Source organism: Mirounga angustirostris, unplaced genomic scaffold (assembly GCF_029215605.1).
Source record: "Mirounga angustirostris isolate CCGP_5_RB_7025 unplaced genomic scaffold, mMirAng1.0.hap1 SCAF_5, whole genome shotgun sequence".
Taxonomy (NCBI): domain Eukaryota; kingdom Metazoa; phylum Chordata; class Mammalia; order Carnivora; family Phocidae; genus Mirounga; species Mirounga angustirostris.
The window spans coordinates 67,558,944-67,574,254 of record NW_026991713.1 but is presented as its reverse complement, the minus strand read 5'-3'; the positions used below and the strand labels follow the sequence as shown (position 1 = coordinate 67,574,254).

The 15,311-nt window shown below is 39.7% G+C and overlaps 1 protein-coding gene across 1 annotated transcript in view; it reads right to left on the bottom strand.

The window, feature by feature from the left end:
• NELL2 (neural EGFL like 2) overlaps positions 1-14,962 on the bottom strand; it is a 326,039-nt gene extending 311,077 nt beyond the window's left edge. The window contains exons 1-2 of the mRNA XM_064591364.1: positions 14,521-14,962; positions 13,953-14,081 (exon numbers count right to left, since the gene is read on the bottom strand). Coding sequence (XP_064447434.1) covers positions 13,953-14,081; positions 14,521-14,575 — 184 coding nt within the window. The 5' untranslated portion in view covers positions 14,576-14,962. The remainder of the gene's footprint in view (positions 1-13,952; positions 14,082-14,520) is intronic.
• Positions 14,963-15,311: the final 349 nt, after the last annotated feature.

Sequence of the window (15,311 nt, the reverse complement as noted above, 5' to 3'; positions counted from 1 at the left end):
GAAGCCTGCTTCTCCCTCTCCCACTCCCCCTGCTTGTGTTCCCTCTCTCACTGCGTCTCTCTGTCAAATAAATAAATAAAATCTTTAAAAAAAAAAAAAAAAAAAACAATAACACTAATATTTATACTTCAACAGAACTTTTGAAAATCAGCCTCTGAAGGAAGAACAAACATATGTATGATAGTATCATAAAATAAACTGTCTCTCTGGAGTGCTCAGATGCTTTAAATGAATCTATATCTATAGTATAATTAGCAATTTGATGAAATATATGTAGTAAGGACACACCAAAGCACATCAGTGAACAACATGTCCTCCTCCAAAATCGACAGATTCTCAGGAAACACCCAGGTTCAGCATTCAGGTAGCAAGAGCACAGAATCTCATTGGTAGCACCCCAACCATTTTTATATACCTTTTTTATTTTCTTTTTAACAACCTGTCAGTTTCCAGTGCTCAGTTACAAGTATATGTCAACACACACAACTCATAGTGAGGATGTTCAGTCACCAATTACTGCTAGAAATTTAAATAAGTTCTAAAAATATAGGTTATGTTCTGCTCTGAAATACTTAATCTATCTGGCACTTTTTCTGGGACATTTAATGGTCCATCAGTACAATGAGTTAGACTGGAAGAACACAGAATTTGACAGAGTGCTTGCCTAGGGGATTCTCCACTTAAAGAGACAAGCAAAATAGATTAAACACTAAACACCAGTGCATGGAAGAAATAAAGTGGATCACTACCATTAAGAGTGAATGTTTATAAAACAGATACACAATGCAGAGCATAGTAGTAAATGACAGGCTATCTCTCAGTACAAACTTTAATAAGAGTAGCAGAACAATCCAAGATTCTTTTTAAAAGATAACTGTTTGGAGGAGAGTGTTAAGGATTATCAGAAAAATGAAAAAGAAGATGTTCTGGACATCAGAGGTTACAATAAAAAGAATAATTAAAAGGGAAAAGAGAATAATTTAATTTCAGTTGGAACTAAAGTGACCTTAGAAAGCATTTAGTCTAATACCCACTCCCGCCCCATCGAAACATTTTCCCTGAAATAGATCATTTAATCTCTAGTTTGAATATTATTAGAACTATGTTTATTGGATGGGTGGATAGAAAAATGAATGATTTTAATGATTGAAACAGGTGATTTTAATTTTAATAATATATTTTTGACCAATATATCCAAAATATTATTTCAATATATAATCAACATAAAAATATTGATATTTTACATTCTTTTCTTATACTGTCTTAAAAACCCTGTATTTATTTTTATACTTACATTGCATCACAGTTTGTACTAGGCACATTTCAAGTGCTCAATAGCCAAACATGGCTAGTAGCTACTATATTTATAAGATAGCTCAGTTCTAGAAAATGGTTCACAAACTTGTCTGAACATCAGAATCACAGGTAACTTTTTTAAAATATAGATTCCTGGGGCACCTGGGTGACTCAGTTGTTAAGCATCTGCCTTCGGCTCAGGTCATGGGTCCAGGGTCCTGGGATCGAGCCCCGCATTGGGCTCCCTGCTCTGCGGCAAGCCCGCTTCTCCCTCTCCCACTCCCCCTGCTTGTGTTCCCTCTCTCTTTGTGTCTCTCTCTGTCAAATAAACAAATAAAATCTTTAAAAATAAATAAATAAATAAATAAAATAAAATATAGATTCCTAGGATTCACCCTCAGAGATATGGACTTACTTAGTGTAGGTAGGGCAGGGAGTCTTTTTTAACAAGGCAGTCAATAAACCATTGATCATCAAGCTTACATTTGGGAATCACTGCTCTAGAACAACACAAAATACATCTAAGTCCTCTTCTACATGACTGTCCTTCCAATATGTTAAAAAAAAAAAAATCACATCTCCACTATCTTTTATTCTCCAGGCTAAAAATTCCAAATTTTCCAACCTCTTTTCAACCATTCCTTTTCTGACATGGTTTCCAAAACTTTCAACTCCCTGGGTGCTTTCTTCTGGATATACTCCAGTTTGGTTTATCTACAGTAGTGGAGAAGTACTATAGCATAGATAATACAAATTAATCCTTATTTGCCTTTGAAATGTTTCTCAGTACTTTCAAATGAATATGAGTATCTCTGCGAAATGCTGAATTCACAATACCTCAAACTAAAACTGTAAACTCTCGTCAACAAGCATTCAGGATGTCCAGGTTCCTCTGTGTCACACTCCATCTTGTGGATCAAATTCAGAGCACTAAGTTAAGCAGAGCTACATTTTTTTCCATGCCTCTCAACGCTCGTACCTTTTCCATAACTAGAGAAGAAAGTAGTAGGTGTTTTGATTTAGAAGAGCTCTTTCGCCTCCTTTAAATAAGTTACATAAATATAAAACATAATGTCACCAAAAAATCAGATTTGTCATGAATAATTGGACTTAATTCAATGCCACAAATATTCACTTACTGATGCTTGACTGAGCACATTACATGTGCCACCATGATAGTCAGGAAGCTACATGAAGAAACAAGGCAGAGTTCCAAGCTTTAAAGAGATCACAAACTAGTTTTCTCACCATGTAAGAAAACCATGTACCAAATAAGTATACCCATGTGACAAATTTTTGTGGAGTTCTTACTGTATGCTAGACACTTGAGTTACACACCAGTGAATAAAACGTTCAAAAATCCTTGTCCTAATGGAGCTTATTTTCTAGCAAGAGAGACAGATGATAAACAATTTAAATGACATATAAGCGAATTATATAGCATATTAGATGATAAATGTTATGGAAACAAATAGATCAGAATAAGGGGTATCAACAGTACTTGTGGGGTAGAGGACTAGCTGAAATTTTACTCAGTGGTAAGAGTAGCTTCATTTAAAAATTGATATTTGAGAAAACATTTGAAGAAAAGGGGAAAACACACAGATATCTTTGGGGGGGAGGAGAATTTCAGGCAAATAGCCAGTGCAAAGGCCCTGAGGCAGAAGAGTAACTGGCCTGACTGAGGAACAGCAAGGAAGCCAGTGGAGTTAAAGCAAAGTAAGCAAGGGAGAGACAAACAGATTAGGCTGGAAAAGTAATTGGGTGGAATTGTTCATGCAGGTCTTTATAGGGCATAATAAGTACTTTATCTTTTGAGTGAAATGAAGAACCACTAAATGGTGCAAAGCAGTAACATGATATGCTTGGGTTTTAAAAGAGCACTCTGGTAACTATGTTGAGAATACACTATAGGGGAGCAAGAGTATAAGCAGGAAGACCACATAAAAGGCTATTGCAGTAATCCAGCTGAAAGATAGTGGTGGCTTGGACCGGGGAGGTAGCATCAAGGAAAAGAAAAGTGGTCAGACTTTTTATGTTAAAAAAAATGCTATACTACACTGACGTGGTTGTTTTCATACAGGATGCTAAGAGAGCAGAGAGGAAGAAACAATAATTCCATCAAAGGAAGGATTTGTAGCCAAAGTGATAGCTTAGCTGAGTCCTGAATAATATGTAAAAGTTCACCACGAAAAAATATCAGGAAGAACCAGAGAAGGAACTGGTATGGAGTTGTTGGTGGCCAGAAGAAACATAGGGCATGATCCTTTCCCTGGGGAACTTACAGTCTCAATAGGGAGACAATACAGAAAGTCACTTAAGACTAGAGTCTCAGGGGCCACTGGGATAAAAATTTGGCATAAAGCCTTTGGACTATAGAAATAAACAATATATGCCAACAAGATATTCAAGAGAAAAGGCCAAAGAAGTAGCCAGAAATGTATAGAAAGTGACCCCAACTCACAAAGGATCCACAGGACCACTCCAACCATTCTGTCAACATTACACAGGCCACATTACACCACCACTCCAGGCTCCATGAAATCTTATCGTCCACCACCAGTTTTCACCATCAATCCCCACCAACAGATCAAACTGGTATCTTGCCAAGGAAGGCCAAGCTTACCCTAACCAGAGCCAAGTAAAGCAACTGCATCGTTTGTTTGTCAGTACTCCTAACACTTCTCCCCATGACTAAAAAACTAAGCTAAACTTTTAATATGCTTAGAAAGTAATGTGTGTTCTGTGTCTGTAGAGGAGCTCATGCTATGAATGAGCCTCTAGACGAGCTCATGCTATGAGCTCATGCTATGTTGGTTCTCTCTATGGTCCCCTCACTTCTGAACAGTGGTATAGGGCAAATTATACTCCTTCCTCTCCACATTTGCCATTTGTTCTCATCCCTCTCTACCCAAATCTGCATATTCTCTTCTATCCAGTATATCCAAAACAGCAAAAATAGAACAGAAGATGCTTCAGAGCCAGTTTCTCCCCCTCTCCACTTGACCTTTGCCTGTCCTCTGCCTCATGTGAAAGTCATCTCACTTCAGCTCACTCCCAAAATCCAGCATTTCCACCTGGAAGCCCCTACAAAAAAAAAAAATCCAAGGAGCATGACTTGCTGCTAAGCTAATTCCAAAATCGAAAAAATATTTAACATATATTAAATGTTTGGTAAATGTCAGGCACAGTTTCATTCATATAATCTACACATCAGCTCTAAGAAGTAGTGCTGTTTTTATCTCAGAGATCAGTTAAGTAACAAGGTCCAGGTCATGCAACTAGTGAACAGGGTGTTCAAACTCAACATGTCCAGCTCTGGAACCCATGGGCCTAACTACTACTACATATCACTATGTACCTAGAGTTACCTCCACCACTTCTTCCCTATGTCCAGGCCAGTAGAGTGTGACCTTTCAGAGCAAACCTCCCCTTTGTAGGGAAAGACATGTGGTTGCCTGGGTTCCCCATCCCTCTCCCAGAATGAACAATGTCAGCAGAAGTGCCATCAAGAACAACTCGACGAACACTTGTCCAAGTGCCCAGTGGCTGGCAGCGGGCCAAATGGGAAAGGGAAGAGTCATGCTCCACTTTTCTTCCCACTCGCTCCCTCCCTAGCTCTTCTCAGTTACAATGGCCCATAGCTGAGTTTCAACAACTGAGTTTATGTGGTGAAACACAAGTCATCATAACAAAAATATCCACTAATAAACTGTTTGCTTGATAAAATGAGTTTGCACATACATCTACTTCTTCAATGTCAATGCTAACTGGAACCTAGCTAGCAAAAGATGAAAATTTTCACAAAGTTGATAAAAACCATGTAAGAAAAATGTTCCAATGACACACAAAGGCACTAACTTATGATGGTCTGACACGGGTAGCTAAATTTTAAAAATGAAAAATAAAAATTGTACCATTATGACAAATATCTCAAAACATAATGGTTTTGCATTAAAAGGGTAAAGAGAGAGTCCTCACATGTTTTTATAAAAACAAATACACACACACACACACACAATCAACACTTGATTTTACTCTACTTGTTCCTATAATTAACCCAGAGTTAAATGATTACCTCCACTTTGTCATATATATACTAGGACATATAATTTTCATAGTTTTTAGCTTCCTCCTTTAAGATAAAGTCCCCAATTTTCTTTTTCACTATGTACAACTAAATTTCAGTTCTTGTTTTACCTCCAGTAATAATTTATGTAAACATTTCCTTCCTCCATTATACTGTGTGTCCCATCCTTAGACACAGAAGCACTGCAATAAAAAAAGTTTAATTGAACTGAAGGAAAATCAACAGGAGACATATCACACTGTAAGGCCTTAATGTCTAAAACCTAAGTTATCAGTTAGCAGATATTGAATTATAGACAGATAATAATAAGAACGGGAAAGAGGCTAGATGTCTGCAAGACTGGGGTCTGGAACCAACATGAGGACAAGGAGCCAGTAGGAGATGAAATAAAGCCAAAGAAAGGTGGAGGCTCTTGACTTTAGCTGTCACCTGGGTGTGCCTCAGCCATGACATTCAAAGTCATCCACTTGTCAGAGCCTGTCAAGATTGCTCCTGCTTCTCCCAAAGCAAACCTAGTTGACATCCCACAGAGCCCTGGCACTTTCGGTAAGAGACTTCCAGTTATGCTTGCCCCTGCCCATAATTAGGACTACCACACTCACTGGGTGCCAAACACCATGCTGAGTGCTATCCATTCTACTTTTAAAATATTCATGCTAATTTTCCCCCTTCACCTTTGCATTAACCTTTTGGGAGAGGAAAGATATTTTTTGAAAAATAAATACAATCAAAAAACCCAACACTTGATTTTGCTGTTTGCTCTCAGAATGATGTCATAGCTAAATGATGGAGAGAATTTCTTAAAGACTCAGCATTTAGTATGAAGACTCTGACCTTACATGTAAGAAACTATTTTAAGTCACAAATGACTAACAATTTTAACTGGCTAGATCAAGTTTCCAACAACCCTTCAAACACACTCTCGTGCATAGTTGAGAGAGGGCTCAAGAGTAAGTTTAATTCAGTTACAAAATAAATGGATCTTAATGTTTAACATATATATTAGCTTCCTATGGTGGCTGTAACATATCACTTTGATGACTGAATCAACACAAATTTATTATCTCACATTTCCAGAGGTCAGAAGTCCAAAATGAATTTCACTAGGCTAAATTCAAGGTGTTTGCAGGGCTATGTTTCTCCAGGAGGTTCTAGGGGAAAAATCCATTTTCTTCCTTTGTTAGAGCTTCTATGGGCTGCCCACATTCCTTGGCTCATGACCACCTTCCAACTTCAAAGTCAGCAATGACCAATGACCATTCAAGTCTTTCTCACAATGCACCACACTGACACTGATGCTTCTACTTCCCTCCTCCATATTTAAGGTAACCTTATGATTCCATGGGACCTACTCAGATAATCCAGGATAATCTCCATATTTTGAAGTCAGCTCATTAGCAACCTTAATTACTTCTGCAATCTTAATCTCCCCCTTACCAAGTGACATAATATATTTACAGGTTCTGAGGATTTAGTATGTGGATGGTTGAGAGATCATTATTCAGCTTACCACAGCCTGTCTTTCATACCCAAAGATTCACATCCAGCCCACATGGAAAATACATTCACTCTATCCAAAAGTCTCAACTCAGTAGAGTATCAACTCATGGTTTAAAATCTGGTCTCAGGAAGCCTGGGTGGCTCTGTCAGTGAAGCGTCTGCCTTCGGCTCAGGTCATGATCCCAGGGTCCTGGGATCGAGCCCCGCATCGGGCTCCCTGCTTGGCAGGGAGACTGCTTGTCCTTCTCCCTCTGCCCCTCACCCCAGCTCATGCCCTCTCTCTCTTGCCTTCTGCTCTCTCCCTCTCAAATAAACAAAATATTTTAAAAAATAAAACAAAATAAGATCTGGTCTAAATCTTATCAATTCAAAAGTCCCAAATGTCATCATCTAAATGAGGTACAAATGAGTCCTTGGGTATAATCCATCCTGAGGCCCAATTCCTCTCCATCTGTGAACCTGTGAAACTCAAGAAACAAGATATCTGCTCCCCAAATTTGATGGTACAATAGACATGGTATAACAATTATAGACATTCCCATTCAAAAGGAGAGAAAAAATAAGTTAAAAAAATTAGACATCAGACCCATGCAACTTTGGAGATCCATCTAGGCAAACTGCATTTGATTTCAAAGTCTAGGAATAATGTTCTGTGGTCCTTGGCTCCACCCTTTAGGATCTCAGCTCTGCCTTCTGGGCTCTCAGTTCTCCCCTCTTAGTCAACCTTATTTTTTCATGAAAGGTGGTACATGTTTGCAGCTAAGTAGATTAATCAGCCTGTTTTTTGCTTGTAGAATTGTTGGGATCCAACAACCTTCTTTCATTACATCCTCTCACTTCCCTTTTCAGGCCCAGCCCGATGTATTTTTGCTGGTATAATATTCTCAGGAACCATACAGATCTCGCATATGTGCCATGGCCATTTATTCCATTAAACAAGAGGCTACTCCACAGATATTTCCTGGATAAATCCATCTCTTTAACTGGCTCTGCTGAGATGTCTGAAGGAATCCATGAGTTACATGTTCAATTTCTTCAAAGTGCCCTCTATGTAACTGAATACTCTGACCTTACTTCTGAGGCCCTCCCAAAAGGTTTTCTAGCCACACCATTGGCTTTCCCCAGAGCAGGAATTTCTGACAATGAATCTCCTAACTTTAGCATCATTTGCAATCTGGGAGACTGAGAATTTCTCAACTATCAAGTTCTGGTTTCATTTTGCTTAATAGTTCTTCCCTCAATCTGCCTCTCTCCTCTCCTTTTTTACTGGAAGAAGCAGCAAGAAAAACCCAAGCTGCACCTTCAACACTATGTACACAAATCCCCTCAATACCTAAGTTCATGTTTTATAAGCTTTACTTTCCACAGAACTGCAGGACACAATTTAGCTAAGTTTTCTGCCACTGCATAACAAGGATCCCTTGTCTCCAGTTTGCAATAACATATTCCTGATTTCTATCGAAGCCCCCACTGGCAGTGTCTTTAATGTCTGCATTTTTACCAACAGCCTGTTCGTGACAATTTAGGTATTCTCTAAGGAGATTTCGTTTTCTCTACCCTACTCTTCATTTTCTTCTGAGTCCTCACTAGTAGAACGGCCATCATCCATATCTCTAACAGTCTATTCAAGGCAATCTAGGCTTTTTCTATCATGCTTTTCAAAAGTTTTCCAGTCTCTGCCCATTTCCCAATTCCAAAGCCACTTCCATATCTTTAGGTATTTCTTACGCAGCCTCCACCATGTATCAAAATCTGTATTCGTTTCCTATTGCCACTCTAACAAATCACCACAAACTTAGGGGCTTAAGTCAACACAGTTTATTATCTCACAGTTCTGGAGGTCAGAACGGGGTTAAAATCAAGTGTCAGCAGTGCTGGACACTCTTAGGGAAAATCCATTTTCTTGCCTCTTTTCACCTTTGCAAGACTGCCCCCATGCCTTGGCTCATGGCTGACTTTTATCTTCAAATCCAGCAAAGGCAGGTCTAGTCATTCTCTCGTTGCATCACTGACACTGACTCTTCTACCTCCCTCTTCCAGATCTAAAGGACCTTTGTGCTTACATGGGGCCGGCCCATATAATCCAGAAGATATTTCTTACCTGAAGGTCAGTTGATTAGCAACCTCAATTTTATGGACAATCTTAGTTCCCCCTTGACAGGTAACATAACATAGGCTCAGGTCCCTAGGATTAGGACAAGAACATCTTTGAGGGATCATTATTCTGCCTACTACAATATATCTTTGTATAATGATAAATTTTCAATTCTCTTCTATTAAAATGGCCCACTGTGTAATCTGGTCCTTGCTCTCCTCATCTGTGTCATTTCATATCACAACCCTCTGTTTCCACTAAGTGGAGTTTCTTCCATTTTGTCAAAAGCACAATGCTCATTCCTGGCTCGGGATCTTTGCTCACGCTGTTTCTTTTGTCTCTCTGATTCTCCCCTCTTTGAATCCTCATAGCCCCTCTTCTTCAGACTACTCTTACTATCCTTCAGCGTTCAGCTCCAATGACTCTTCTTCAAAGACAGTCTCCCTGACCCTGGGGTTCCCTAGAGTATAGATTTCCCATTGCATTCTTCGTTTTTCCTCATAGCATTTATCTTAATGGTGATTAAATTATTATCTGTGTAATTGTTTAATGACTGTTTTTAAGACACTCTGAAAGTAAAGTTCTAACTTATTCCTTTGTTATATACCTAATACCTAACAGAACAGAATTGCACAGCAAAAATGTACTTGAATGAATGAACATGTCTTTTTTAGGCCTCAAAACAGTATTAATTTTATAATTGAGGGTACTGAAGTTCAGAGAAATTGAGTAACTTCACCACAGTAAAACAACTAATGAGATTCCACTGGGTCTATCTGGTTTCTAAGCACATCTCTGTCACTGTGTACTTCTATTCTATTGGGGCACCAATGACCATCGTCCCTAAGAACACAGATGTTCACTGACCATCATATTGACAAATACTCATTGCAGCCTAACCTCACTTTCCTTAATGCAGTTACCTTTACCTACTAAAGTCAATGGCCCACCACCAAACGCCCAATTTCAGTCCTATTTTTAAACACTGACATGAGTAGACTTATGGACATTTTTTCCCTTTAAAATCTTTTTTTTTTTTTAAAGATTTTATTTATTTGAAAGAGAGAGAAAGAGACCATGAGTGGGGTTGGTGGGAGGGCAGAGGGAGAGATAGACTCTCAAGCAGACTCCCCACTGAGGGCAGAGTCCATTGCAGGACTCCATCTCAGGAACTATGAGATCATGACCTGAGCCGAAATCACCAGTCAGATGCTTAACCACCTGAGCCACCCAGGCACCCCTTCCTTTAAAATCTTTAAATCTTGGGGCGCCTGGGTGGCTCAATCAGTTAATCATCTGCCTTCGGCTCAGGTCATGATCCCAGAGTCCCGGAGTTCCAGATCGAGCCCCACGTTGGGCTCCCTGCTCAGCGGGGAGTCTGCTTCTCCCTCTCCCTCTGTCCCTCCCCCTGCTCCTTCTCTCTCTCTCACTCTCTCTCTCAAATAAATAAATAAATAAATAAATAAATAAATAAATAAATAAAATCTTTAAATCTTAAAGTTCCTTAAAAATAGCTACTGAACTTATTTTCAAATTACCAACTCAGGAAAAAAATACGCTTTGATTTTATCTACTTCTCTTGTGGGGATTAATGGCATTATAAAATCTGTGAATACCTTAGAAGAAATTTTATTAAATCAACAGATGAAACTATCAACTTTGGGAATCTGGCCAGACAAATTGTTAAAACCAAAGATCTAAAAATCATGTTAACGTTGCTAGAAAATCCCAGAACTGTGCTTCTTATGTGTTCATTCTTGGTCTCTCATGTATAGAGAAGAAAGATTATTATGAACATTGTCTTTACAAATACCTCCTAGACTTTAACCAAGGTAGGTAGGATTCTATTTATAATTGCATAATCCTTAAAATTTCAGAACTCTTTAGGAGCCTTGGTAGGTCTTTTTCATTGTCAGCATTCAGTCCTCTATTTTTTTAAAATGTAAGTGTATTTTTGTGGCTATGAGTCAGACTGCTGCTAGAAATACTTAGAAGATTTTGATGTAGATTCCAAACTGTTGCCTGGATACTTTTTCCTTTTGAAAATGATTATAATTGGCACAGATAAAAAGCCACATTTATTAAAGGATGATCTAATTTAGCATCTTCTTACTTCAATTTCCAATGCAGCTACAAATCAAATTTCAACAACAACAAAACAATTTTAGTGATACTATAGTTACTATTATGATAAAAACCAGGTATGACTTTGAAATATATTTCCATTTGCTTTCATTATACATATATAATAAAATATAATTACTAATTAATCGGTTCATATTGCACAATAATTTACAAAAATTATTTATAGTTTCAAAAAGTAATGAATGGTAAGCATCTTAAATACCACTAAAGAGAATAATGAAGTAGCCAAAAGGAGAAGCAATATTAAATGAGCAAAAATCACTGGGAAATCATATGCTGAGATTTCTTTATTTTAAAGCTAAGAAACAAAAGAAGATGGTTATAGCACTGCAGAAGAAATTTCCTGGTTCAAAATCTCTTCCATCTATATAGAACATATCTGATAGCACAAAGTAACTTATCTGATAGGTTTATATGAAATCTGAGAGCATCTCACAGGTTTTGAAATTTGTTACTATCCTACTATGACATTTTACACACTATACAAAAATATCTGCAGCACTCTGAATTCACCATAAATCAAATCCATAAAATCTCCAGAGCCTGAAAGCTTTTGTCTCTCTAGAACCCATGGAATCCCAGAGAAGCAGTAGGAGTCAGAACTGACTTTTTAAGAGGTAATGCAAAACTACCAGACAGAGCCAAAGATCCACCTGTTGTCAATTCATAACCTGAGTCTTAGAATAAGAGAAGTTATTACAGCATAATCAATAGATCAGTAATATATGCTTACTGAGAACACAGCAGGTAGCAAATATTTGCTGAGTGACTGGCTATATGAAATAATAAGGTTCATAATTTGGCAGGAAATGAAATTTTACATCTTCAAATCTCAAAAACTATATTTGTTAGGCATTCACTCTAAGTGTAGGGCTTGGTACCAACAAGGACATAAAAACAATTCATCTATGTGCCCTGATATGTAGTTACAATGGACAATTCATTTGCAATACAATGCCTACCTTGAAGAACTGGCAATTTAAATAAAGATGAATACTTAACATTCCTTTAAAAAACTTAACCAGGAAAAGATATTAGTGCCTTAGACTATTTCCTAGAAATTGTCTAACATGTCTAGCATGAGACCACAAAATGCAAACTAGAGGGTTTCTAGTTGTGACAGCTCAGATACTCTTCAGAGGAAACTAAGAAGAACCTAAGAAGAACACTAGTATAATTTAAAGGACCTTTGGAAATTTTAAGGGCACTTCAACACCATTTGTTTATTAGGAGCTTTAGCTTCTGTAAAGCTTTCCAGTTACTCAAATTAGCAGACCTGAGATAACTTTGCTTCCAGTTCACAGGGATTGAAAATCAGAGATTTTAAAAAAGAAGAAGAAAGAAAGAAAAAACAGAAGCTTAACCCTAATGACACTTCTATTCTACTTTGTGAATTTTGCTGACACTCTGGTCTTATTTCCTTTATTAAATTTAGTCATTGTTTTTAAGGGATTCAAAATCTAAGCTGCATCCCCAACCCTTCCCAAAAAAGACCTGTAGGTAAATAAAATATTATCACAAATATTTGTTACAATAAAAACATTTAGTGGGCTCACCATAATTAAAACAGAAAATTACATTTTAATTTTTTAGAAGAGTAAACTTGTTTTAAATAAATACAACACATGTCAATTTCCTCCTTTTCTTATTGTAAGCTTTAGTGTTACTGTCCATGGTGACACATACTGGTTATATCAGGCAACAACACCACTACAGAGACATTAGAGTTTTATTTTATGTCTGTATCTTGGTGGCAGATTTGCTTAAGTGGTTTTATTTTGCATATCCAACTCTTCAGTAATTATGAGTTGCACTTCTCTTGAACCCATGGGACCAAAATCACAAAAGAAAAATCTGGATGGCTGGGGAGATGCTTCAGTCAGTCCATTAGATATGTTAAACCAAACTTCATTTCTCTTTTGCTTTCATCTATACTTCACCATATGTGAAATGAATCTTTCTGTATGTATTTAGCCACCTTTTAGAATCTCATGTTCCATCTTTCCACAAACCAAACAATATTCAAAAGCTTTGGTAAATCAAGGTGATGGCTTGATGCATTGGAATTTGTTTCTGACTACACATTTAAATATAAATTAAAATGTAGACATTTATGCATGGCCAACACCCACTGATTTAAAAAAAAAGTTCTATAATATTAAGTATACGATTAATGGTGATACAAGATATACCTTTGAATTAAAATTCATTTGAAAGATTTCAAAATAATATTTAAGAGAATATTATTCTCTTTCTCTTGACATTGATGGAGTAGAATCATGATCTTTCAATGAGGAGTCCTTTCAAATATAGTACGTTTGTGATATACAGTAGATAAAACTATTGAGAGGTATTCATTTTTCCAGAAAGCTACTCCACATAAAGAAATTCCTCCCAACCAGGCACCATTGTACCTGAAACTTTCAGAGAGCCGTGTCTTAACTAAGATTAAGCTATCCTATTTTCTACCTAAATCAATTTCACCCAAATGAGGCGTTTGTGCTATAATTCATTGTTCCCCAGACTCTAAAATCAACCATCTGCCATCGGAGTTTCTGTACAGTAATTAAGGAACTATCCATTAGAACTGGCAAGAGTACAAAGTAAGGAGGAGGGGGAGGGAGGGGAGAAAAACCAAACCACTTAAAAAGAGATGGAAGGGTGGAAGGGGTGTGTGTGTGTGTGTGTCACGTTAACCCCTCCACGTCTCAGCTCCAGATACTGCCATCCATGAGGCAATACAGAAGTTAGGAGGAGCTGTGAGGCCAACTCCTCCGGGGTTACCCGAACTGAAACCGCACTGGGGACTCGGCACGCACTCCATACCTTGAAAGAGAAAGGCTTTCGTCCCATTATGCAGCCCGGGGACCTGACGCACTCCAGTCGTGGACTCCCCAAGTTCTAACTCTGTTAAGACGTCAATCTGTAGGGAGGGGTCCACACCAAGCCCCCAAACTGGTGGGGAGGGTGGGGGAGAAAGAAAAAGCTCCATCAAAATGCAAGTCTCTTCCTCCAGGGCAGCAAAAAACTGCGTTTTGGAGACAGTATTGGGAACTGACAAGAGAGGCGACTCCCTCCACCGCGCAGAGCCTTACCTGAGATCAGCAGCCAAGCTTTAAATAGCGGAGCACCCAGTCCCATTTCCCTGACCTACTTTAAACCCCTCTCAGTGCAAAGTTCCCCCTCGGCCCTTAGACCCTGGACTAGGGGTGTGACCGGCCCTGTCATCACCAAGGCAAGCTTCAGAAAAATCCAAATCCAAACCCGCCCGCGACTCCAAGCTTCCCACTCCAGACCTACTTCGGGTGGAGGAAAAGCAAGGCGTCCCCAGTCAGTCCGGCTGCCCCGAGGCGAGGGCCATCCGTTCCCCCCGCCCCAGCTCTGGGCCACTCACCTGCTCCGAGACCGAAGATCAAACAGACTGTTCTCAGTAAGACCCGAGACTCCATGGTGTGGATCTGCTCAGTCCATCGTCTCCCTCTTTAAAAATAAAAATCGAAGAGGTTCTCGGAATCAAGCGGCAAAATAGCGTTTGTGCCTTCTGCCGCTGCCTCGCATTTACTGATTAGTGGGATTAATACGATTTGGTTTCCTAAGAAAAAAATGGGAAGACCCCCCAGGCACGTGAAGAACTTAAACCCTCCAATGCGCACATCATTGCCACACGCAGAGCCGAGGCGGCAGCGCGGGCAGAGCCCGGGGGCCCAGAGGGAGGGGTCGGGCACGCTCGGGGGCTGCTCCGCCGGGGAATTAGCTCCGGAGCTGAATAAAAGCAGCCGAAGGCACGCACACCCAGAGGAAGGGAGGCGGCCCCAAGAAAGCCGGGGGTGGGGCGGCCCCGCACCCGCCCGTCTTCCCCCGCCGCGCGAACCTGTTGTAAAGGCAGAGACAATGGAGAGAGCGCCGGAGACGCGCGGAGGAGAGACGGCTCCCCCGGAGCGGGAGGGGCAGGCCCGGGGAGGCGGGGAGAGGAGGGGCAGGGAGGGACCGCCGAGGGCGAGGCCCGGCGCTGCGCGTCCCGCTCCAGCCCCGGCTCCAAGCCCCGTCCGGCGAGCCCCGGAGCTGCTGCAGCCGCGCCCTCCTACCTCCCTCACTCGCGGACCCAGGCAACGCCAACCTTCTTTCGGGAAAGGTCTAAATTCAAGATGCTAAGTTGATGGGCCGTCTTTGCTCTCACCCCTCGAT